Below are 26,049 nucleotides of genomic sequence, written 5' to 3'. Positions count from 1 at the left end.
TCTACTAGGCAAGGAGGCATGTAGATTTGAGCTCGATGTTCCTATAAAGCTAGCCTCTTAAACAACATCTACTATCAGTTTTACTGATGGTAAACGTGTCCTTCTAAAAACTTTCTTAGGAACAGACTTCTAAAACTCTATACGCCGCAATTACAGCAATAAAGAGTTATAAAATTATTCCAATTACCCGGGGCGCTCTGGCTACGTTACAAGAGCGCCTCGTATTTTAATTAAATCACTCATTCCGTTGTGCTAGCAGTCCTCAGCTCTATGCACTTGGGGAGGGGGCATGGGGTTTGTGGGACCAGGCGGGACTTCTATCGCAACAGAGGGAGTGAATAAATAAAAATACCAGGCACCCTGGTGATGTAGCTAGAGTGCCCCAGACTAATTAGAATAAACTATATTTCCATAATCGTGCCATATAGAGTTATAACGCTACAGTGTATGATGGCGCTATATAAAGATGATTAATATAATAAAAAGTCTGTAGGACACATCTACCATCAGATGTCCTTTAAAAAGATTCTTATCAGGATTTTACTATTTTAGCTAATGACAGGTTCCCATTGACCTTATAATCTGCTGTTCTACTCAATTTTAAAAGTGTATAAAAGTATACCTGGCTCTCCAACAGCGAACTGTTTGAGTCACAGGGATGCTCTCTGCTCTGCCAGCTCTTCTTACCTCCCCATCCCTCCTGCAGCAGTTTGCCAAGTGACACCTGTGCTCCAAGCAAATCTCTGTTAGAAAAAGTCCTCAGGTGGAAGGGGAGGAGGAAGAGCTAGCCAAGAGGAGATAATGATGATGACAATGATGACACAGGAACTCCCATGCCCACATGACTTAATACAGTCTGCTGACTGGGAGCCAGGTATATTTTTATATACCATTAACTGTAATTATAAAAGTGGAGAGGGAAATAGTAGTCAATACTTCTACAAAGTTGTATACTCATCACAGCTTTCTGCAGGCGCTTGAACTTACATTTCCGTGTTACTGAAAAAATGTATATGTATAATATGTATTTAAGTGATCTGGAACCACACTACAGTTCTTTGGAAAAAGGCCACAGCTATCTTGAATGATCCACTCAAACGGGTGGTCTCATATAGAACCTTTATTTCATGTCTGATAAACAACGGCCTGACTACTGGAACCCCAAGCAACTGGAGGAACAGTGGACCAAACGTCCCTTCATGTGCCTGAAACTGGATGTAGAACAGATACACATTACTCTATTGGGAATGGGGTAATTTAAGAGAATTCTGGTCTGAGGGTTGCAGTGGAACTGCCATCAGACAATAGCCCAAATTTATTAAAGTGTTTGCGCCAGTTTTATTTCATGGCTGAACTGTGTCCACCGCGCCACAAAATTCTGCACCTAAAAGGGGCGTTCTGGTGCTGATACGGATCATGCCCCACATTTATTATACAGACTCAAATTGTGTCACATACTGTATTGTTAAAGGTGCACCAAAAAAAGTGCCCTTCGCACCATTTATGATACATCTGGGCCAATGAGTTTTGTATTTGGTTATATACCCCTTAATTTAAAGCCATGTGTAGAAGTAGGTTACCTTCAAGGAGTACACTAATGTTGAGATTTAGTCAAATACATATTTAAAAGTCATGCAAATAATTAGATCAAAAATCTGTGATAACCGAATGCCCCTTCTGTTCATAAAATAGGCAATAATACAATACCTGAAGTGACTCCGACATTTGTCCTATTGATTAAAATAGGACTGTATACTAGATTACACAGGTGTCTTGGCAACTGTACCACCCAGTGTGTTACCTGCACCACTCCATGACCATCGATGAAGCTTGATGATGCATTGAGGTTGACAATTTAATACAACATTAACCAAGATATATCTATAATCCCATCAAAAAATGTACAAATGGAAAATTGAATCATGAAATACAAGACAAACTAAAACTAAACATTCCATTTTTTGAAGGTGATATCACACATAATGTCATGAAAGACAGCACAAAGTAAACTCACCGTCTATTTGAGAAGAGAAAGCAGAAGGAAACAAAAAAACAAAAAGCATAAGTAAAAAAAAAAAGGAAAAGAGAAAGGAAAGGAACAGCATATTAAACATATTAAGAAGCAAAAGCATATAGAGGATATAAAACCACACACTTTTCGGGCTCATTTACACAGCCGTTTATTGGGGCCATGATCTGGTTGCACCATGGTGACCGTGCAGGACCATCACCGAGTTGGAAGGCCATTTGTCTACCTATGGATGAAGGAGGAGTCAAAAGCTGTCACTCCTCCCCCTTAATCATCCCAGATCTGTACTTGCCTGGGATATGGTCCGGGTGAGCACACGACTGTCTAAAAATGGACTATGTAGTCAAAGTCCATGAACAATGCCTGAAATGGCTGCTTCAGCCATGTGTAGTGGTCAGCATGCTAACACTGAAAAGAAAGCAAGCAAGCAAAATACCCAAAAGGAAGTCTGCAAATAAAAACTAAATAGTAAATTTTCTGCTAAAGAAGAAATAATTTACATCATACTTATAACCATAATATACTGGACAATAATATTGTAAGAGAACTCAAAGGGCTGCTACTAAAAAAAAACAAAAAAATAAGAAAGTGTCTGACTTTCAGGCCCTGTTTAATTATGATCAGACAATGTAAAGCAGCATTACTCCTGTAAGTTTAAAAGAAATACATGGGGGGAGATTTATTAAAAGTGTCCAAGAGCAAAACTGTTTGCGTTGCTCATGGCATCCAACCAAAGCTCAGCTTTCATTTAGCCAACAGCAGTTTAGAAAATAAAACAGTGTTTCTCTCAGACACTTGTGATAAATCTCCCCCAAAGTTTCTAAAACTCCACTTTCTATACAGATTCATATGCCTTGTGTGCATCAACATAACCCAAATTTAAAGAATCTAACAGAGGCGTCAGATTACATAAAAGTCCTTTGGAGGAGGGACGGGGAGCAGACAACACAATCACAGATTAAGGCTACATTCACACTGCCGTTGCCCGCCCGTACCGTAACGGGCAACGGCAGTGTACGGGGAGAGGAGGAGGAGGTGAGCGCAGCTCACCCCCGCCCCTCTCCATAGCAACCTATGGCGCACAGCGCCGTATTACGGGAAAAGATAGGACAGGTCCTATCTTTTTCCCGGGTACGGAACGGTACGGTGCCGCACGTGTGCTGCACCGTACCGCTCCCGTAGGGTGCCGTGCGCCCATAGGAGTGTATGGGGGACGTATATCGCCCGTATATACGTCGGCCGTATATACGTCCCCCATACGTTCGTGTGAATGTAGCCTAAGACTGCAGAGATGATACTTGCTGGAAAATGAATATTACAAATAACATACTAACTAGAAACAGGCAGTGTCCTCATATCGTTTTGTGAACACATATAGTCTGCATGCCTGGACTATGATAAACGGGTCCATTATCCTCTGTCTGCTCTGTATACAGTGGGTTTGGAAAGTATTCAGACCCCTTTAATTTTTTTCACTCTTTGTTTAATTGCGGTCAAAAAAAAAGATTTTTGTTTGCTCATTATTGTACACTGTACCCCATCTTGAAAGAAAATAACAGCAATATAGATATTTTTGTTTATTAAACATTTAAAAACTTAAATATATGATGGTCATAAGTATTCAGACCCTTTGCTGGGACACTCATATTTAACTTGCATTCTGTCAATTACCTTCGTCAGAGCACATGAGAATCATGAGGTCTCAGGAACTGCCCAAGAAACTCAGAGAAAGAATTGTGGCAAGGCACAGATCTGGCCAAGGTTATAAAAGAATGTCTTCAGCACTCAAGGTTCGTAAGAGCACAGTGGCCTACATAAACCTAAAATGGAAGTTTGGGACGACCACAACTCTTCTTCGACCTGGCCCTCCAGTCAAACTAAGCAATCCAAGAATAGAGAAAATAAGTTATTCACTCTAGCCGGAGCTCCCAGTTCTTATGGTGTTGTGTTTTCTCCAATATACGGCATATACATAAGCAGATCCTTCTGATAAAAATATGTCTTTGTTCAGACTAATGTCACCACGATATTCACCACACTTCCTCTATGACCCTTATAGAAGAATATTTCTGGAAGGAATATACAGGCACATGGAGTAGTATGTTCAGAAATGTTTAAAATTTATTGCACTCATCATACTCACAAAAATACTTTAAAAATGCGCATATCTCAAACAGTTCCGGGACGATAGTTCACAGGTTCGCCCGACCCAGGGTTTCGCCGACCAGGCTTCTTCCGGAAGTGGCTTCAGAACAACTCTGACCATTCTTGACTTGCCCAGCCAGAGCCCTGATCTAAACCCAGTTGAGCATCTCTGCAGAGACTTGAAAATAGCTGTCCACCAACATTCGCCATCGCCATGATGTGCAAGCAAGAATGGCAAAGAATTCCCAAATCCAGGTGTGAAAAACTAGTTGCATCTTTCCCAAGAAGACTGATGGCTGCACCAGCTCAAAAGCTGCTTCTACTCAATACTGAGCAAAAGGGCTCAATACTTATGACCATGTGATAATTTATTAAACAAGGAAAACTGAACTATCAAAAATATCTACATTTCTGTTTTTCCTTTCAAAATGAAATAAAGAGTGAAAAATTTAAAGCGTCTGAATACTTTCCATACCCACTGCATGTCAGCATACGGCAGGAAACACAGTATGGAGTAGCCTAGTAGACAACGCGTTTTAATCCTTCTGGCTATAGTAAACAACAGTATCTGTGTAATGGACACAATCATAGCATATTTCAGAGAGTGTATGCAAAGTATTCCCCTGTATAAGCAGTCTTCTGTTATAACTACGCATCAAGAATCCTTCAGACTAAAGCAAAATGTGAATGGAATTTAAATTTCTATTTATTCAGTACCAGCACTGAGCTACTGATTTCTGCTAAGTTTTTGGATACACTGGGCACACTTTAAATGGTTCATGAGCAGATCAATGGTGCAACACAACAGATCTGCGGTAGATAACCCGGTGCCTCAGTTATGTTGTTGTAGATGAGCGGAAAAGAATCTGGCAGGAGTTTTCTCCACTCTCCCCGTTTAGAACACATACACTTGGCTGAGCCGAGTGTGCACGTGTATGGGAGAGTTCTGCAAGAAAGCAGTCAGCTTAGCTCTCTAAAATGTAGGTCTCAGCTCTCAGAATTAAAATATAAAGATATAATAAATGCTAATATAGAACTCCCCTCAATTTATGGCAATTGCTATGGCCTACTACATGCTAAGCCACTTTTGGCCACGACACCATGTTGCTCCTTTGGCCTTTAAATCTTATTCTTTGGTTTTATTAGTTATGGAAAAAAAACTGAAAAATGTATTAAAAATGAGAGTAGAAAAAAATAAATTCTAAAAATAAAAGGGGGTAGCTGATTAAACATCAATGCCTGATTTACATCTGCAGCTACACAAGAATCTCAGGAATTCTGTAGCAAAGGTATTTAGCAGCAGGAGTGCTGATGTCGATCCATCGCTTCTACAGTCAATAAAAAAACCAAAAACATTAGTGAAGGAACCCCTTACAGAGATCTAGGAATTCAGATAACAGCTATACATCTGTCCCTGGATTCATTATGTCAAAATGTTTTGCTTCGCCCTTTTATTACACCCATATACGATGTTATTCAAGGACAGGACAGGACATTTTTTGCTTACATTATTTTTTTAGGGTCACAGTGTGAACAGGAGCCAACACAGTAGCTGTAGCGGTTACAGTTTGAGACTCACCTTTCAGAGCAATGACTTTTGAAGCTGGGTTCATGATGGCACTTTCAGCAGATATTGGGCGTCTTAATGGAGTGTTTGGATCGGCCATATCAATGATCACCACCTGAGCCTGTTCTCCCACCTTCTCCCGAATACAGATAAATTTATCAGACTCCATGGTAAGAGTGCTGAAGCCAATGTTTGCTGGATTGATTCCAAGATTTTGAAGCTGAAATGTAAGAAAACACAATACAATAAATATGCTCCTATACAGAAGAACCTTTCTTCCTTATCAATGTACCACTGACCGACTTTCCTTTGAACGAAAAGCTGAGACCTACAACCTTTACAGACCATATATTGACTCTCGTCTTGTGTGTTAACATTTTGACAGCTACTTACATTCCCAGCAATAAAAACAAACACTTTCAAACCAGGCAAATGCATGGTAACAAGTAAAAACGCATGCGTTTATGCAATGTATTTAAAAACACATTGCAAATGTCACGTGTGACCGCGCACTCAAGGTTACTTCTACTAAAGTACAGGACTAGAGGTATAATGGTGTAATGGCTCCTCCATGTGCTTCCTGGTGCTGCCCCCCCCTGCAGCCTGTGTGTGTATAGGAGAGATACAACAGCTCCAGGCAGCCATGTTATAGCAGAACATGTCAGGTACTTGTGTAGCCGATGTCTGTGTATCACACATGTGTATTTGGAGGATGCAGCATGTCAGCAGATAAAGCACACAAACTAGCAATGCTTTACTATACATTTCGCACAGACATGAGCAGGGGGGGGGGGGAGGAAGGGATAACAGGGGCGACATCACTGCCTCTGACCATGTGACCAACCTCATTTACATAATAAAGAAAAGATGATTTTGCAATGATTAATGTATGAATTGACTAGATAAAGGCTGTGATGGATCCTTGTGAGCTGCTCCAACAGGTAGTAGTGACAGGACAAGTGACACAGACCTGATGACAGGTGTCCTTTAAGTAGCCGACTGGTAAAGGCTCTGCTCTGCTTTCTGCATTCCCGGCCGATCTGATATGAATTGTGCAGTTCAGTCTATTGTAAAATAACCTAATTTTTTTCAGCAGAGTATGAAACTTTTATTGTCATATAACATGTTTCCAAAGAAAAGGATTTGCTCAAAATATCAACACAATGTAGCAAATTCACTTCAGAGACTCCAATACTCACAGAGGGCATTGGGACTGAATCCAACAGGAATCATCCATTGTATAAACAACTAACCTGAGGCTACTTTTACAGAGGCAAACTGCTAGAAAAGGCAAGCGAAGCAAGATACACGCAGGTTGTTCCAGAGAGAAAGCACTACAGCCAATACCCCAAGGTATCGCTTATTTTTACTCCTGTTTAAAAGTGCCATCATACCGGCAATGCATGTCCATTAATTTACTTTATGTTATGTAACACAAGATTGGTCTCAGCAATATACATTGTGTAACATTGATATGTACATGTTTCGTATATATGCGGACCTAAAAAATCGTTCTAAACTATTAAAATTCAGTTACTTAAAAAGGTTTTCCCATCTGGGCATTCACAATTAATTCAATTCAATTGCCTTATGTAAACATTTCTTCAAATGGATGTTATTAAAAATAATGTTCCTGTGTGAAAATAATTTCTCAAATGTAGCCATGTTGTCCCTTAGAAACAAGAAAGCTTCCTCGGATACGACCACCCCACGCTCTGGCAGCAGTGGCCAGAGATGCGCTATTGAGCCCTTCCTGACCACCAGGATTCAGCGATCATTACCACAGGACGGCTGGGGGACATGTAGTAACTCCCGGACATTTACTTTACAAAAACATTCGTTTCTTTGTGCAATCTCTCCAGTAGAGGTGGTTGTATCCAAGGATTGTTTCTAAAGGACCATATCACTACATTTATGAGAAATTATCTCCACACGGGTAAATATTTTTTTTAATAACATCTAATTGAAGAAATGTATATATATATGGCAGATTAATGAAATTGAATGTGAATACCCAGAGGAGAATACACCTTTAATTAAGTAATTCATGGTGGTTAGTAATTGAAGTAATTCAGTCGTTAGCACTACAACTTTGCAGCGCTGGGGTCCTGGGTTCAATTCCCATCCAGGTCAACATCTGAAAAGAATTTGTATGTTCTCTCTGTGTTTGCTTGGGTTTTCTCCAGTCTCCTCCCACACTCCAAAACATACTGGTAGGTTAAATAGATTGTGAGCCCCATGGGGACAGGAACCGATTTGGTAAGCTCTGTCTAGCCCTGCGGAATCTGTGAGCTCTATATAAATAAACTATTAATTATTAATAAAATTAGATTTTTTTTCCCCCACTACTGAACTATATATCACATATGGCTCCCTAACTGTCAGCAGCATCATAGAAATACCATTTAAACAGAATCTGTCAGGGGTTTTGATCATGCAGTGTTAATTCTAGAGAGCATATCTATGTGTATATTCTTAGCAGCAACAGGGCTGTGAATATAAAATAATACTTCAGGCTTGTAATGTCGAGTGCACTGTGGGAGTGTCCTCAAACTGCTGTGAGATCTTAGCATTGAGCAGGGGGATGGGCTGTAGAGCAGCTCAATGCACAGATTTCAAAGCACTGCAGTTAGAGGACACAATCTAATTGCACTTCAACAGTCCCCTCTAGTACACAGCCCGCCGGCCCCCTCTAGTACACAGCCCGCCGGCCCCTCCTGTAGTATATAGCCTGCCACCCCCCTGTAGTATATAGCCGGCTTCCGACGCCCCCGGCAGGTCCTCTTCTATACAGCGATGGTATGGCATCGGTTCCGTGCCCACGCGCAGTCCATCGCAGGCATCATGACGTCCGGTGCTCACTGACATCATAGTGTGTGCCGATGCCGGTGCACACATCAGAATGTCAGCGAGTGGCTGACGTCACGATGCCTGCGACCGACCGGGACACGAGGCCGATGCTGCGATGGATAGAAGAGGATCTGCCGGCGTCGGAAGGCGAGTTCACTGGTTGTTTTTTTCTTGGCTTGAGTATAAGCTGTATTAGGGTTTTTCAGTACATTTTTTGTGCTGAAAAACTCGGGTTATACTCAAGTATATATGGTAATTAAAACTTGGAACTTCAAATTACTGTCAGGGACTATACCAAGTTTGCAAGTCCACCGGAAAGGCATGGCTGTAGAGTCAGAGCGGTGTCGTGATAAAAAGGACCGACTCAGACTTCACAAACATATAATAAAAAAATTCCAAGTTTCTTTTAAATGTATGTTCTATTTCTGATCTAAGGACTTGGGCAAGGGATAAGCAACATTAATTGTTCGATACTGTCATACTGCTGAAGGGGGGTTCCATGCACTGAGCACAACAAAGTGTAAGGGAGTCCCAGCAAGCAGGCAACACTGTGAATTTTACATCTACCAGCATTTTGGTAGCCTTACTACACATTCCTTCACATCGACAACCAGGATGCCCAAGGAGACAAACCTGGAAAACTCCAGTACACATCAAAACCAGATGTTGTGACATATCACAAGTCCACTCCTTACCAGTAATATCCAAACTGTACTACCTTATGTAGCACTTGGTGGATTTCTATTCAAGTCACTGCATCAGGAATAACCGCATTAAATCTCTCTATGGGATATCCTTTGGCTACAACTATTAGGAAGTCTGAAGGAGAGACGTTTATAAGCAATAACTGACTTCATACATATCAGACAAATACAGACAGTCCCCGGGTTACATACCAGATAGGGTCTGTAGGTTTGTTCTTAAGTTGAATTTGTATGTAAGTCGGAACTGTATATTTTATCATTGTAGCCCCAGACAGAACTTTTTTGGTCTCTGTGACAATTGGATTTTAAAAATGTTGGATTGTCATAAGAATCAGGATTAACACTAAAGCTTCATTACAAATACCTTTGATAACTGTTACAGCTGATCATTGTAGCCTAGGACTAAAGTATAATAAATTAGCAATATCCAGAGGTCCGTTTGGGGTCGTATGCAAGTCCAGTGTTCTTAATTAGGGGACCGCTTGTACCATAAATAAAATACCAATACCATTTAAAAAAAAAAAAATTCAGCTCCATAGAGATGAACGGGGAAGTCCGACAATGCACAACTTTTAAAATTATGCTGATGAGCCATGAAGGGCTCTCGAGGCATTACCAAAGCCCTCCTGTGATGCAGATTCACAGGCTGTTACACTGTGCAGGAAGGAGCACTTCGCCCTTCGACTGTGTGTTGAATCTTCCTGTGCTGCAGTGAGATTACATCAGGCAGACGGAGCGGGCAGGGGGAAGTGCTGAGGGAGCAGGGGAAGTGTGAGACAAAGTAACAGCCTATGAGGCTACAGCACAGAGGGGCTCAGGAAATAACCAGATAGGCCTCCTGGCTCATTAGCATAATTATAAAAGTTGATTTTAGAAGCAAGGAGACCATAAATAACAAACATAAGAAGATTACCACCCTCACAGTGCCTGGATCTATGAGTAAGTGTATCCTCTGAAATGGTGTAATAGAAGCCTAAAATTTAAAGTATTTTCAAATTTTTTCATTAATTTATTTATATATTTCATAGAGTAATAACAAATGCACACTCCGATGAACAGAGATGCCGCGGCTGATTTACTCTCCAAAAACAAACACCAAGCGTATAAATACACTTGGTAAATTTCTTGTAAAAGGGCTGGCTCTTAGCAGTAGTGATGTGCACCGACCTCCTGCTAGTGTGTAAGGAGCAGAGCGGACAGCAGAGCAGTCACGTGCACGCGGACCCTACTACACTGCAGAGAGGTCTCTGCTTCTGCCGGCAGAAGGGAAGCTAAAGCCACGCCCCCTGAGCACTCACTGCTGCCGGTCACTGTCTCCTCCAAGCTGCCGTGTCCTGTGTCACTTCACATCTAGGGAGCAGCAGGGGAATCACAAGCAGGAGGACAGGACATGTGACCTTTACAGGGGTCTCTGCTCTTCCTCCCCTCCTGACCCGTCTCTCTAGTTCTAATAGATATAGCTGCACATGCACACTAGAAGACTTGGCAAAGTCTGAGAGAAATGAGGAGAGTGGAGAAGCCTTTGATTCCAAAGTTGTTTGTTGTCGCCTGCTGTGGGGGTCCTGTGCCTGCTGTGGTGGGGGTCCTGTGCCTGCTGTGGTGGGGGTCCTGTGCCTGCTGTGGTGGGGGTCCTGTGCCTGCTGTGGTGGGGGTCCTGTGCCTGCTGTGGTGGGGGTCCTGTGCCTGCTGTGGTGGGGGTCCTGTGCCTGCCGTGGTGTTCTCACAGGTTTGTGTGACTGACCTATTCCCAGGGACTTCAATTGATTAATACTGGTTACCTGAGCCTGACATAACATGTATTCAATAAAGTACAAAATAGTTATGATTGAGATTCTATGCATGGGTGGACTGCATGGGACACAGGAGGTGACAGTGATCTTACAATGGTCACAAGAGCTTACAATCTATGAGGAGGGGGGGGGGGCAGGAGGTGAAAGTGCTTGTCCAATGGTCACAAGAGCTTATAATCTGAGAACGAGGAGGGAACACAGGAGGTGACAGTGCTTGTCCAATGGTCACAAGAGCTTACAATCTATGAGGAGGGGACACAGGAGGGAGCAGTGGTTGTACAATGGTCACAAGAGCTTACAATCTATTAGGAGGGGACACAGGAGGTGACAGTGCTTGTGCACTGGTCACAAGAGCTTACAATCTATGAGAAGGAGGAGGGGACACAGGAGATGACAGTGCTTGTACAATGATCCAGGCATTTCAAGTAAGGGATAAAATAAATAAATACCCCAAAGACCCCAAGGCTGTGTTCACATTGTATTGAAACTCATTCTATTGAAAAACATCCTCCCCGAACCAAAACACTTGTGCTCAGTAAGTAGCAACTTTATCGCAGCCAAATACATCTTGCTAGTTAGTGAACGCAAGTGCATTGGTCAGAAGGCATATGTTTTTGGGAAGGACTATCAACCCCCCCAAAAATAAATAAATTTAGAACTTGGAGTTATATATGTGTATTACTGAAAATTCCATACTCTTCCTCGGCTAAAAATACTCCTCAAAAATGGTGAGAGGAGTATTATTACCCTTCTGGAAAAATGTTAGTGCGACCTCTGGCGATGAACCTAGATAGTCCCAGGTAAAAAAAAAACAAAAACTTTGATTTTCGGTTTTTATTACATTATTATAATTTATTTATATATTTCAAGTAGCGCTAAATCTTTAAAAATAATAATTAGACAAATGAAAAAAGGAGCTTGGAAAGTTTTATTTTTTTTCCTTTTTTTTTTTAAACTACTGAATTTGGCATAACAGAATGGGGGCAAAATTCCACCTATAGCTGCACTCATAAGAGCTCCAAAATATGGTTACAGATATTGAACATCTGCATTCTAACACTAGACAAGACAAAGCCAGGGCACCTCCAATACAGACGAGAAAAATCTGAAATAATCTGTCATCAGATACATCTTCATCCCATCTATTCCCCTGATGGACAGTTCTTACATACAGTTATTATCACTCAGTGCTTAAATGTAAAATCCCGCAACATGTGCAGTGCGGAGCTGAGTGTGCCGAACTCTAGACATCTAACACAAGAGATTTTACTGGTGCCACATGACGTGTCAGCGTGACTATCACATGGAGCAGCGTGTCAGGTGAATATGCGGTACAGACCATACATTTCCCAAGTATGAAGAATGTTGTGTTAGCACACGTAAGACCACCTTCACATGGCAGCATTCTCCACAGTATTTGCAGCCCTATTTATAGGCCTTACCGAGGAGGGAGTGGGGAATTTTTTACTCTCTTCTGTATGAAAGTGATCTACGGACACGGTCACAGTGTATGCGAAGCCTCATATGATTTCCATCATAATGTAACACGTTCAACTACACTGCTCAAAAGAAATAAAGGGAACACTGTAATAACTCATCTTTAATCTGAACAAATTAAATATTCTCTATGGAAACTTTGTTATGTACAAAGTTGAATGTGCTGACAACAGAATCACAAAAAAATTAATTACTGGAAATCAAATTTATGAACCAATGGAGGCCTAGATTTGGAGTCACCCACAAAATGAAAGTGGAAAAACACACTACAGGATAATTCAACTTTGATGTAATGTCATTAAAACAAGTTAAAATGAGGCTTAGTATTGTGTGTGGCCTCCACGTGCCCGTATGACCCTCCTACTACTCCTGTACAGTCTGTGGTGCAACGTGACGCTAGTGGATGGAGCAAGACATGATGTTCCAGATCTGCTTAATCGAATTCAGGTCTAGGGCCTGTCTCTAGGAAGTGCCCAAGCCTCTGGACACTACGCTAACAGGCACAGCAAACCTTCTTGCTACAGCTCACGTTGATGTGCCATCATGGAGCTGCACTACCTGAGCCACTTGTGTGGGTTGTAGAGTTCATCTTATGCTACCATGAGTGTGAAAGCACCACCAACATTCAAAATTGACCAAAACATTAGCCAGAAAGCATTGCTACTGAGAAGTGGTCTGTGGTCCCCACCTGCAGAACCACTCCTCTTTGTCTTCATAATTGCCATTAAAATTTATTGTCAACCCTTGCTGCTTCCTAAGTGGACAGTTTGATTTGTCCAAGTGTTTCCTTTATTTTTTGAGCAGTGTAAATAAAGATTATTATTATGAGTCCAGAATTCATTTATTGACCTCAGTCATATGTTATAGCCCTAAACTTTACCTTAAAGAAAAGACTTTGCTGAAAATGTATCAATCTAAAGGAAAAAAAGTTCTCCTAAATAAGATGAATTGCCTCCTTTAAAGAAAGTTACTTGCGATACAGGTGGGTAGCACAACAAATATTTGAAGCCCCCAAAGACCTGAAAACTTCATACGTCAGTGTGAAAGGCGCCTTAACTATACTACATGTATGGACAGTTTTACACAGAGAGCAAAGAAATGAAGCATCAAAACCATAAACTGAACGTAGAAGAGAAATGTTCTCCCTATAAAATGATAACAAATGTGGGCTCTGTTGCCGATTTTAATGGAATATTAAAGGGTTTTTTCAGGTCTGTGAACGTATCCACATGGAGCACTGGTTGAGCGCGTGTACTAGAGCAGTATTAGTAGGGGGCACTACAGGGGAAATACAGGTCCTCAGTTTTATGATTGCCAACACTGCAAGCTGTTGGACCCCCAAAATCAGACATTTTTATAACAATTTGACCCAGACTGAACTGCAGTTTCCATGTGACAGGTTCACTTAGATTTGCTATATTTTTGAGCCATTCTTTTTTATCATTGGTAGCTACATTCTCATGGTAAATTAGGAAGGTTACATTATGAACCTGTTCAGACAGGTGGATGCGGTCCAGAACATACAGTGCACTTGACAGCTTTGACTCAATTCAGACTACCGTTCAAATCCACATTCCTTACCTCCATTAAAAAAAGGTAACGAACAGAGATTTAACGTATAAATTCAAAATCCCATTTACATCAATATAAATTTTATGTCATCCGTTATGGTCACGTTTTTTAGACAGAAAAAAAAATGGCGGTGGCCAAAACTATGACATTCGTTACGCATGCTTTTTATTCTTTGAAGTCAATGGAAGACAGATAGAAAAAACTGACATGCTTTATCAGTTACTACATCAGTCTTTTTTAAGAGATGTTCCCGATTTTTGTCTAGGACCTGGGCTGGCACCCGGTAACGTTATCAGTAATGTTCAGTTTATTTAAAATCCAGTTTTTTCTTTTTTTAACGGAGATAAATAACGGAAATTCTGACGGTGGGGTTAACTTAGCTTTGGTTTCTGACCTACCATGGCTATGGTAACTGCATTACAGTAAGTATGCGCCAGAAGAGCATCATCAGGCTGGACATCACATCATAGATCACCTTGATGCAGTGATTTCAGTCTATCAGGCCCTAACATGTTTATAGGAATAAAGCCGTAGATAATGGAGAAGGGAGACGTACCAATACCAAATGATGCTTAGTATCCTACTATTAAATAATTCGATTTAAACCAGCTCACTTTTGGTCCATTTTGGAGAGCAATGCTGGCTAGTAAAGGCTATGGGACAGTACATTTATTCCCTAAGTCAGTCTAAAATTTGTGAAAATTGATTATTTTTAGTGTTTCTTTTTGTAACTGCTTTATACCATATGGTAACACAACTCATCTCTTTGTAACCTGGTGCACGCTCTCACAGCAGGACTACACAGCAAAGCCAGAGTAGTCCGCTCAATGACTCAGACCTCTGCAGCCCTGCAGTTACCAGGCACAGCACAGACAGCAGATATTCTTCACACAAGTCTTCCATTTTCTCCTGACCTTGGCTAAGTTGCTCACAATTACCCTGAAACAGCAGGAGACTATGTCACCTCGGTGCGGGTATAAAGATGGGCAAGGCCTATGTCTACAAGGGTTTCAGGATTTAGGATCCTGGAGGGTCTTTGACAGAGAGTGAAAGACAAGAGGGGTCCTGACACTTCCAGACACTCCATAAAGGAGAAGGATTCTGGGGGGGGGGGGGTTATTTCCTGTTCATTTGTACTCCCTTTATTCTAATCTTATATTAACCTCTTCAATGCTAAACACACTCAGACAGGACGGATGACATCCGTTCTAATCATGCTGCAATGTCCGTACAAGGATGAATGGGTTTCCTGCCACGGATTGTGGAGGGAAGAAGACATCTGATGAATGTGCCCACAATGTACCGTGATCTCTTCATACACCCAGAATGTGTGTGCTGCCTCCACTGGGACCCAGAGATGCTGGAGAGGGGGACGCCCCTGCACACTGCACCCCTCCTTCCTCCTCACTGCTGGAAATCAATAACCCTAAGAAGAGGGGAGGGGGGTGGCTGCACATCTGCATTGGCCGCAGCTCTTATATGTACCCGAGTAGGCCAAAATAGGGGGGCACACAGGTATCAGGGGTCTCTATGTCACTACACTGCACTGACCAAAATGAAAGAATCCAGGAATTATTATCAGGATTACAGAGAAATCAGATGCCAGGCCCACATCTACAGAACCGGCACATTACAGAGCAGCAATGGCACCAGTACTACTATACATACATCACACAGGGGGGCACTAACCCCTCCCATAAAATTACACATCACTTAACCCCATACTGGCCGTAGCCTTCTCCCAAGGACATCTGCTGATTCATTTCTAGTCTCCAGCAGCACGTACCACCATCATTCATCACACAATCCGCTAGTCAGCACAGCCGCAATGGAGCCCTTCTCCTCTCCCCTCCATACACTGCCATGTACCTGGAAGTGCTCCTGAAAGCGAATGGGCAAGATCTGCGCCATGGCTGCAAGTCCGACCTCGGCTCCAAGCACAGCTCAAACCGTGTCCAACGGAGACTCCGCCGGCGGCGCCCGGGACACACACGGTATGACTGAGGTCCAAGGCGCGCAGACGCACTGGAGAGCCGGCCGCGCAGACTCACAGAGGGCCGCACACTCAGGGGTGGGGATGTTACCATGGAAGCATAGAATGAGAGCGGGGGTCTTCAGCCGATGTCTCCCCCTGCAGGATGTGTGGAGAATATCTCAAGGGACGGTATTATCATCCATCTCCAAGAATTTCTCCAAAGTAGCAACCTGAACAAACAGGGCTGAGTTCAGTCCCGGTGTGCAGCGTTCAGGCCGAGCAATCCGAGCAGCACGCGTTGCGAATTCATCGCATCGCACTCGCGAGTGTAGAAGGGGCCCAAGTTAATGTGCCCCAATGTGTTTTTCACTGATCAATTGCCATAAAAAAGACCACAGACAATGCGTGAAAAACACATTGAAAATGCATTGAGTACCAGCTAAACAAATGTGTGTGAAAAACACAAAACCGCTAATGACTCCTAGCAAAAACTCGCACTTTCCAATATAAACTTATTAACCACCATAAACAGGAGCCATTGTTTGCTGCTGCTTTGATAGTTAGTAGCTGAGCCATGATTGGTTGCTGTTTTGCCACAGGTCATTAATATGAGCTCTGAGCTCTGATTGGTTACTACAGGCAATAAGTATAAAGACAGCTTATGCTGATGCCACACATCCCGTTTTTGGACGGATTTAAAGCATGCATTTTCAGTCCATTGAAAAATGTATGCGGTTTTAAAATGCACCCATTTTGACCGTTTACAATGCGTTTGGCTGCTTTTAACGTGTTTATTTTTTAAGATAAACAGGTTTAAAGCAGCCAAACGCATGGTAGACGGTCAAAAATACATGCGTTGTGGCATCACCCTTGTGTGTGAGGTAATATGGAAAGAGGCACGGAGACAGATATAGAGAGACACAGTACAGAGAGATAGACAAAGAGGCAGTCACTTACAGAGAGGCAGTCAGAGACAGACAGAGGCACAGTCATAGAGACAGTCCAGAGACAAACAGACAGTCACTTACAGAGAGGCAGTCAGAGAGACAGTCAGGCAGTCAGTCACATAACAGAGTGACAGAGACAGTCAGAGATAGTCAGGTACAGAGAGATAGACAGAGAAACAGACAAAGACAGTCACATATAGAGAAATAGAGGGGCACATTTACTAAGAAGAGTTGCTATGTGCAGGTTGCCTGTGTAGTGTGCAGAAGACGCCAGATTAAGGATTTGTGGTGCCCGTTCTTCATGAATCTAGACTCCATGGACTGCTCTGACAAAGTGCACCACTTTTTGTTTGGTGCACCTTTAAGATGGGCTGTGCAACACATTTCTGTTCTACTTTTCATGTTAAATGTGGCACACTGGCCAACTGAGCACCAGAAAGGGGGGGGGGGGGATTTATCAATGTGTCCCGGGTTCCTTCAGTTTAGTGGAGGAAAACCCTAGTCTTTTTCTGCGCCAGATTTATCACACGCCGACATCATGTGTGAACATTAGGCTCCAAGTAACGGGTGAAGGTACTCCTTCCCTGTCTTCTTTACCACCAGCCCATGCACGGGCTACGTATGAAAACTTCTACTCCCTCTGATGAGATAAAATCTGAAACGCGTCTGGGAGGTGTGACGCATATTTAGTACAAGGGAAAGTTTTTTGGGACTGCCCTTGTAAGGGCGGGAGTCTATGGGGATCAGGACAAGTACCATTAGGGCCTGACACCCTCCCTGGCCGGTTCTCCGGGGGCAGAAATAGAAGGCTCCGTTCTAGCCCTATTGCAGCAAGTGGTACCCGATTTATATACTGGTAAGAATGATCCTTTTTGGATCAGATATATACACTACAGTTGGAGGAAGCATACTCTCTTCCATGTATATATGAGTTCATCCTCCTCCAGTTATCGGTGCGTACACATACATTCTCTGTGCTTGTAATAGTATGATCTATAAGTGAGCCTAGATTCTACGGTGTACTTTTACACTATGATGATAGGGGCGTGCCTTGCCCTGAGTGTGAGTCATGTTTTCTGAGAATAATTTCAATAAAGATTATATTTTTAACTAATTACCTTTTTGCTGATATTTAACAGATTTATCACTTTGTTAATGAAGCTTGTGCAAGATAAGACTGTCGGTTTCCAGTTTAGACCTACTACAAAGTGGTCTAAACTCAAAACTCCGACACAATTTTTGGCGCACGGAACATTCAAATAGGCCATGCCCCTTTTAGGCCATTCCATGCCCCTTTTCTAAAGTCCACGTCCCTCAGTCAGACAAGTCGGAAAATGGCTAAAAACAGGTCTCAAAACGCTTGATAACTGTGGTGTAAGGCTTTTCACACAGTTTTTTGGGCGCAAAACCACCAGAGTTGTGGAACAAGTGCGTTAATACATCCCCCCCCCCAATGTGTAAAGTCTGACAGAAACCTGGTACTTAGTAACTGCTCCTTCGTAAATGTGGGCCAGAGACAGACAGTCAAAAAGTGAGAGAGATAGCTATTTTTTTATAGCTAAGAGCAGTTATTAATTATCCTGGGCACTGCCGGGAGCTACAGCTAGTTATTGACATAAATTTAGGGACCATTGCTTGGTGTTGGGGATAACTTAGTGTAGTTTCCATTACTTTGTTTGGGTGTATTACTAAGGCACCTTTGGCCGCGGTCACACAATCCGCTAGGCGTCCGTTCATAACGCGACGCTAGCGCACAGGGGGCGGTCCTCGGCCCGACCGCACATGCGTTAACAGGGAAACGCATGCGATTGATAAGCCGATCGCATGCGTTTCCCTGTTAACGCATGTGCGTTCGGGCCGAGGACCGCCCCCCTGTGCGCTACCGTCGCGTTATGAACGGACGCCTAGCGGATCGTGTGACCGCGGCCTTTCACTCGACCATTGGAGAGTCTCCTTAGAGTTTGGCAAGTGAAAACTGACATGATCCATTGAATACAATGGGAAGAGTCCAATGCAAATCCCACACACCAGAAATGCAAGGGGCCAAGGGGAATCTTTTAATGGCCATTTTTAGGCCAATCATTTCTTACTGTGGGGGCCATTAATGTATATTATTAGGTGGGGTTTTCTTTCAGTTCTTATTTTTAGCAGCAGGTCTACAATCAAGGGGTGTTGAGGGGACATTATTTGGAGTGGAAATCACATTCAAGGGGCATTAACCGGTTCGCGACCGCCCGCCGTGTATTCACGGCGGCGGTCGTGTCACGCTGCATGGAGAGGGCTCACGGGCTGAGCCCTCTCCATAGCCGGTAAGTCTTTGCTGCATATTGCATATTGTTTTTACAGCGTGGGCTGCCGGCAAAGATGCCGGCAGCCTCAAACAGATAGCGGCGCATGGGCGCCGCCATCTTACCTGGGATCGCCGCTCCCCGTGACGTCATCGGGGGGCGGCGATCCGTCTCCATGGTAGCCTCGGGTCTTCCGAAGACCCGAGGCTATTTCGTTTTAACCCCTTCATTACAATGTGCTGATAGCACATTGTAATGAATGAGGAAGAAAATCCCCATATACTGCCATACTGTAGTATGACAGTATATGATAGGATCGATCAGACAACCTAGGGTTAAAGTACCCTAGGGAGTCTGAAAAATAGTATAAATAAAAATAAAAAAAAGTTTAAAAAAAAAAATTATAATAAAAAAACCTAACATTTCAAATCACCCCCCTTTCCCTAGAACTGACATAAATATAAATAAACAGTAAAAATCATAAACACATCAGGTATCGACGCGTCCGAAAATGCCCAATAAATCAAAATATGAAAACGGTTTTTCAATGCGTTTAACCCCGTAACGGAAAATAGCGCCCAAAGTCGAAAATGCCACTTTTTTGCCATTTTGAAAAATCGAAAAAAATCTATAAAAAGTGATCAAAAGGTCGTACAGTCCTAAAAATGATATCATTGAAAATATTATCAAATCTCGCAAAAAATGACACCACCCACAGCTCCGTACACCAAAGTATAAAAAAGTTATTAGCGCCAGAAGTTGGCAAAATCAAAAAAAATTTTTTTGTACAGGAGGTTTTAATTTTTGTAAATGTATGAAAACATTATAAAACATATACAAATTTGGTATCCCCTTAATCGTACCGACCCAAAGAATAAAGTAGACATGTCATTTGGGGTGCTCAGTGAAAGACGTAATATCCAAGCCCACAAGAAAATGGCGCAAATGCGTTTTTTCACCATTTTCATTGCATTTGGAATTTTTTTACCGCTTCCGAGTACATGGCATGGAATATTTAATATCATCACTATGAAGTGCAATTTGTTACGCAGAAAACAAGCCGTCACACAGCTCTTTACGTGTAAAAATAAAAAAGTTATAGATTTTTGAAGGTGGGGAGTGAAAAATGGACATGAAAAAACAGGAAAGGGCCCGGTCCTTAACCGGTTAATAAGTGGTAAGGGAGGGAAAAGACAATGTCATATAGTTTCTGATGTCCGTGTAATGGCTGCAGAAGTACCAACGCGCTGAATTCTACAATCATTATGTTGGAAGGTTCCCTGAGGCTGCATTCCCAAGTGGTGTTTCATTTGCGTTTTTAAAAGCATCCAAAATGACATGGATTTTCTATTTAGCACCACGTTTTGTATGGAAGTAACATGTGTTTCCCATTCCAAAATGCATGTGTTTCATTGAAAACCCATATGTGTATTAGCTGCTAGCGTTTTGGATGCGTTTAAAAACACAACAAAACGCCACTTGGGAATTCAGCCTGAGGGGATCTGAACACATTGCTAAATCGCTGCAGGATTTTAATGCATATAGTTCCGCAATTTTGCTCCGACTAGTGGGTAGTGCTCAACCATTGCATCGCATTTCCGCATCATGATCTGCAAAAAAAAAAGTGATATGTGTTTCCACTGCAGATTTTTTCAGCAATGTATGTATGGGACTTTATAACTCCCATACACTACACTGCTACTGTCATTTGCCACAAGGCACATTCACAGGCAATATGTAACATGTGCCGATATCCTTATTGTCCCATCCAGGAGGTCAGTTACTCCACAATGGTATGTTTTCCTTTGTAAGGAATTCCAAATCACTTTGATCCTTACAACGGAGAGAGGCACAACTCTGGGTTGATCATGAGTGAAATGAACTTCTGGCTCTGCATAGAGAGTCTATGCAGAGCGCGGACGAGTGTGCACAGCTAACAGGAGCCGCGCGCTGAAGATCTCGTAGTAGAAGGATCCAAAGAGGCTACTAGGGCACAGAGTAGCCGTGTTGTGTAGCTTCAGCTCCGGCTACTCCACATCCCAGTAGCCTCTTTCAGATATTTGCATATTAGGTGCTAAAAGATTTATAAAGTTACAGGCCACTCAAGGATTAGCCCTAAAAAGCCTCCCATTTCATTCATTAGTTGAACCTGCCACCAGATCTACCTTAATAGGTACATCCAAGATGGTAGGTTTCCTTTAATTATCTGAAATTCATTCCTCCTTTTGCTGAAACCAACACCACTTGAATATAAAGCTCAATATCAGACACAAACCCCACATATCAGCAGTTTTCAGCAGCTAATAATCGGAGTGAAACAGGCAGCACATTTTATGCATAGCTGTCATGCCATGTTATTACAGTTTAGTTTGCATTGATTTAAATGGGGGAAAAGCTGCAGTGTCTTGGTTCAGCCATTACATATAAAAGCAAGCTATCAAATTCCTGTTTTGACTTCGTAGCACAGCTGATCTGTGGGGCTGTGGCTGTTGTGCCCAAATTATTCTGATATTGATGACCTAGATCTAGAATAAGTCATCAATATATTATCCAGAAAATCCCTTTAACATGATTAAATAGTGCACTTTGTGTGGATGTGCAGCCACCCTCCATGATCTCAGGAACCCACCATGATCTCAGAAGAACCTGTAATAAAGTGAAGTCATTCCTGTTTTTAAACATACTAGTCAGGAAAAGGTTATAAAAACATTTGATAAAACTCTTTGAACGGTGGCCATGAATGTCCAGCCCTCAAAAGTTCTAGATGGATTCAACAGCAATCCCATTCCAAGTACGAGAATCTAAAGAAAGGCCTCCCTTTTAGCTTTACTTGTTCACAGCTTCACAATAAGAAAGGAAAAGAGCAATGAGCTGTGCACTGTAGCAGAACATTCTTAAGGAGAACTTCCTTTCATCTGACTAGGAACTGAACTGCCATCAGGAAATGCAGAGAAACAGGGAAAATACAATACAAAAGGATCCATTGTAAAGGCTGAGGAGAAACAAAAGGACAGTTTAGGATCATATATACTTATATGTATGCATCTATAAATAGAATAAACATCAAACAGGTTCTTGGAGGACTGTGTTTTTCCTATGTTTTGCATGAATCCATAATTTCAAGACTTAAAAGAGAAAATAGAGTGTGAGCCGCAGTGATTGATGATGTCATCTTTATGTGTGTGATGTCATATTGTTGCTATGTGAACAACATATCTTAATAAAGGAACCATTCTATATACAAATGCCCCGAAGTAACATTATTTTCCTGTACATGATGTACTTTGCATTTACTCCATTTGTAAACTTCTGGGAATTATAACTTTTTCGGTTAAGCACTAAAAATGTATTGAAACAAAAAAGAATGTAACCTTACGTAGATTTTTCACAGTAGGATGTTTTTTTTTACAGCATACATTAGTATCTTGTACACCAAACTGTGTTATAAAAAGTAGTCAAATGCGTTTTACCTAAAATTTCTATGCATGTGCATTCACCACAAATAACGTTCAAACACTAATAATATACATCACTCTCTAGGTAAATGAAGGGTTAAAAACACTGCATTGAGCTCTCCAGCTATTTGGTGATGGCAGGAAATGAAGGGTGTGGTATGGATGGAGACTTCTGACTTTCCCTTAAGCCTTATGTATTCTGTAAAGTGTTGCGTTTGATTGTAGTGATTCCCCAGTGTATATCGTGGAATGTCTCCAATTTCCTCCAGAGAAGAAGTGGTGTCTAAGCAGGAACACCAGCAGTACACACATCTCTAACAAAACATAGCCTGTGGTGCTCTGTGCTGTTTATGTATAATTATATCAATACCTTATGTGTTTAATGCAAACACAGAAAGTGATCTATACAGTACATTATGTGTATATCTATGACATACAAATGTTCTGTACTTTGAGTTAGACATGTAGTTGAATTCAATTTGGAAATGATTTTAACAGGCACCTACTGTATTATACATTTGTAAAGTAGTTAGGAGAGTCTATGGTGATGGCACACATGGCAGTTTGAACTCGTTTTTGGCCCATCTTTAAGCAGTCCGTCAAAAACCGCATTGGTTTTTGACCAGTTTCAATTAAGATAAAAAGGTCAAACCTGTCAAAAACGCATGCGGTTTTGAACCATGCGTTTTTTTATGGACTGCTTAAAAACGGGACAAAAACACATTCAAAACGCCATGTGTGCCATGACCCTAAGAGTACATTCGCCGGGTGGGCATACTGCCATGCGCTGGAGAGGAGAGGACCCCCTCCATAGAAAACAGCGGCGCACACACAGGAAAACATAGAGCATGCTCTATCTAATTCCGGTGTATGGCGCGGAACGGTGTCTATGGGGACGTATATGCGGCCGCATATACATCCCCACAGACGGGAGTGTAAATTCACCCTAGGGCCGCGTTCACATCTTACGTTGTGGTTGTGTTTACATTGCATTTTGAAATGTATTACAACAGCTGAGGAGATGTTATTTGTCTAATTACATTATTGTTAACATTTACATTTCCAAAACACAATGTAAATGCGATGTTAACAATGTATTGTTAGTGCATGGGTTAACATCAAGTTAACAAATGTAAACAAGTAATGAAATTAGGCAAATCACTGCTCAAATCATCAATTGTTGTAATGCATTTCAAAACGCAATGTAAACGCAACCAAAACGCAACACGTGAATGCGCCATTTCACGCTGGTGTTTGATGTGCAGAACTTGCATTGCACTTTGTCCCATTTTATTCAACAGGTTTGTTCTTGTTTGCGTTTTTGTGACGCGCCTGAACTTCTCAGCATGCTGTAAATTTTGCAGGCCAAATGTTTGAAAGACGCCCACACAAGTCTATGGAGACACCTACATGTGCTATACAAGTACAATGCGTTTTTTTTAAACGGAAAAGATAGACTACAGTCTCAAGTCTTTTTCAAGCGTGGTCATGTTATGGTCATTGTCTGAACATGAAAAATGCAGTATAAACTGATCAAACATGCAAGAAAAAAAATTGAAATAGACACTGAGCAAAAACTGATTGAAAAATGTTAGTTTTTCACTGACCAAACCGGCTTGTGAATTGTAAAAGGGTCGCAGCCTCTGTAAAATGGACGTGGTAGTGACAGAAAACAATTACCCTTACCGGTAATGTTGTTTCCTCAAACCAAGATGGCACCACCAGAGAGAGGGATCCATCCCCTAGGAACAGGAAATCTGAGCTTACAAAAGAGACTCCCTCTTCTGCTGCAGATGTTTACAAAGACTTGGAAGAGCCATTTAGCAGATCATTTATCTTTTATGCGACACCTGTGAAACCAACACCACCGGGTGGGAAATACCAGGCGCCATTGTGGTTCCAGTAAACATTACCGGTAAAAGTAATGGTTTTCCCCTTCACCGCGACGGCAAAGAATTTTTGAGAAAATTAAGTCAGAGCGGACAACAGAAGACAAGCCCTTCCTACCGAAGGCATCAAAAAAGCTTTATTGTATTGTATATCAGAAGAACCCATAACATCTAACCGATAGTTAGATGTTAGTGCCTGAGGAAAGTGCGAGGAGATGACAATGTGGTTGTCTGGCAAATCTGCTCCAGTGAGGCATCCCTAAATGAACCCCAAGATGTGACAAGGCCTTTTGTAGCGTGAGCAGGAACAGATAATCCAGAAATTTCATATGCAATCTCAATAGTAATCCTAATCCTTCTAGCAATGGGCCCTATTTGCTTTGTTCTTTCTTGAAAAGAGAATAAACAGGTTATCAGATTTTCTCCAGGATGGAGCAGAATCCAAGTATTGGATAATACTTTTCCTGATGTCAACAAAAGGATCTTTCTTTTTCTGTCTTGGGATTACTGCAAAAGAAGGGAAGGGTAATTTCCTGAGATCTATGGAAATTGTAAACCACTTTAGATAGGAACCCAGTTTTCTAGGTAAAAAGTTTAATGGAAATACTATCTAAAGCAGTAGTGGCGAACCTATGGCATGGGTGCCAGAGGTGGCACTCAGAGCCCTTTCTGTGGGCTTTTAGACCATTGACCCCAGCAAAGTGTTCAACAAACAAGACCAAATCTATCAAATCTTCCTGCAGTCCCAGGCAACTTAAGAGATGCTGCTCTTCATTGGCTGTTTGGAACTGCGGAAAAGTTGGGAAGGTGCTGATAGAACTGCATTATCTTTGTAGGTCATTCTACTGGACCCACCAATCTTACTCTACAGAGAGACCCTGGTGAGGAGCTACAATGATAGTCTGTATGTGCCCTCCTTCTTTCAACTGTACTGGTGGCCTCAGAGGGGCCGATACGATTGAGAGATGTTGAAGAACAGGTAGCAATAAGTTACTGCTTAAAATGCAATGTTGGCACTTCATGGTAAACAAGTGGATTTTGGTTGTAGTTTGGGCACCCGGTCTCTAAAAGGTTCACCATCACTGATCTAAAGGCTCAAAGGGAAGACCTGACAGCACTTTGAGCACTAAAGATAAATTCCAGGCTGGGAATCTGCTTGTAATTGTAGGGTGGATTCTACCTGCTGTTCTATCAAATACAGAGATCCAAGGTTGTCTGGGCAACTCCTGATCAGTGAGATCACCTAATGATTTTGCTTAAGAGTCATCCCTTTAATAGCAAGGCTGTTAAGTGAAGACCCTTCACTTCTGGATGGAAATTCTTTGATTCAAGCAGGACCCG

General features: G+C 42.0%; 1 protein-coding gene across 1 annotated transcript in view; it reads right to left on the bottom strand.

Annotated features, from left to right (window-relative positions):
- Positions 1-16,385, bottom strand: part of LOC140125881 (clathrin heavy chain 1-like) — a 47,235-nt gene extending 30,850 nt beyond the window's left edge. Inside the window, exons 1-2 of the mRNA XM_072144767.1 lie at positions 16,024-16,385; positions 5,754-5,961 (exon numbers count right to left, since the gene is read on the bottom strand). Of these exons, the coding sequence (XP_072000868.1) occupies positions 5,754-5,961; positions 16,024-16,065 (250 nt within the window). The 5' untranslated portion in view covers positions 16,066-16,385. The remainder of the gene's footprint in view (positions 1-5,753; positions 5,962-16,023) is intronic.
- Positions 16,386-26,049: the final 9,664 nt, after the last annotated feature.

Source organism: Engystomops pustulosus, chromosome 1 (assembly GCF_040894005.1).
Source record: "Engystomops pustulosus chromosome 1, aEngPut4.maternal, whole genome shotgun sequence".
Classification (NCBI taxonomy): domain Eukaryota; kingdom Metazoa; phylum Chordata; class Amphibia; order Anura; family Leptodactylidae; genus Engystomops; species Engystomops pustulosus.
This window is presented reverse-complemented; position numbering and strand designations above follow the sequence as displayed.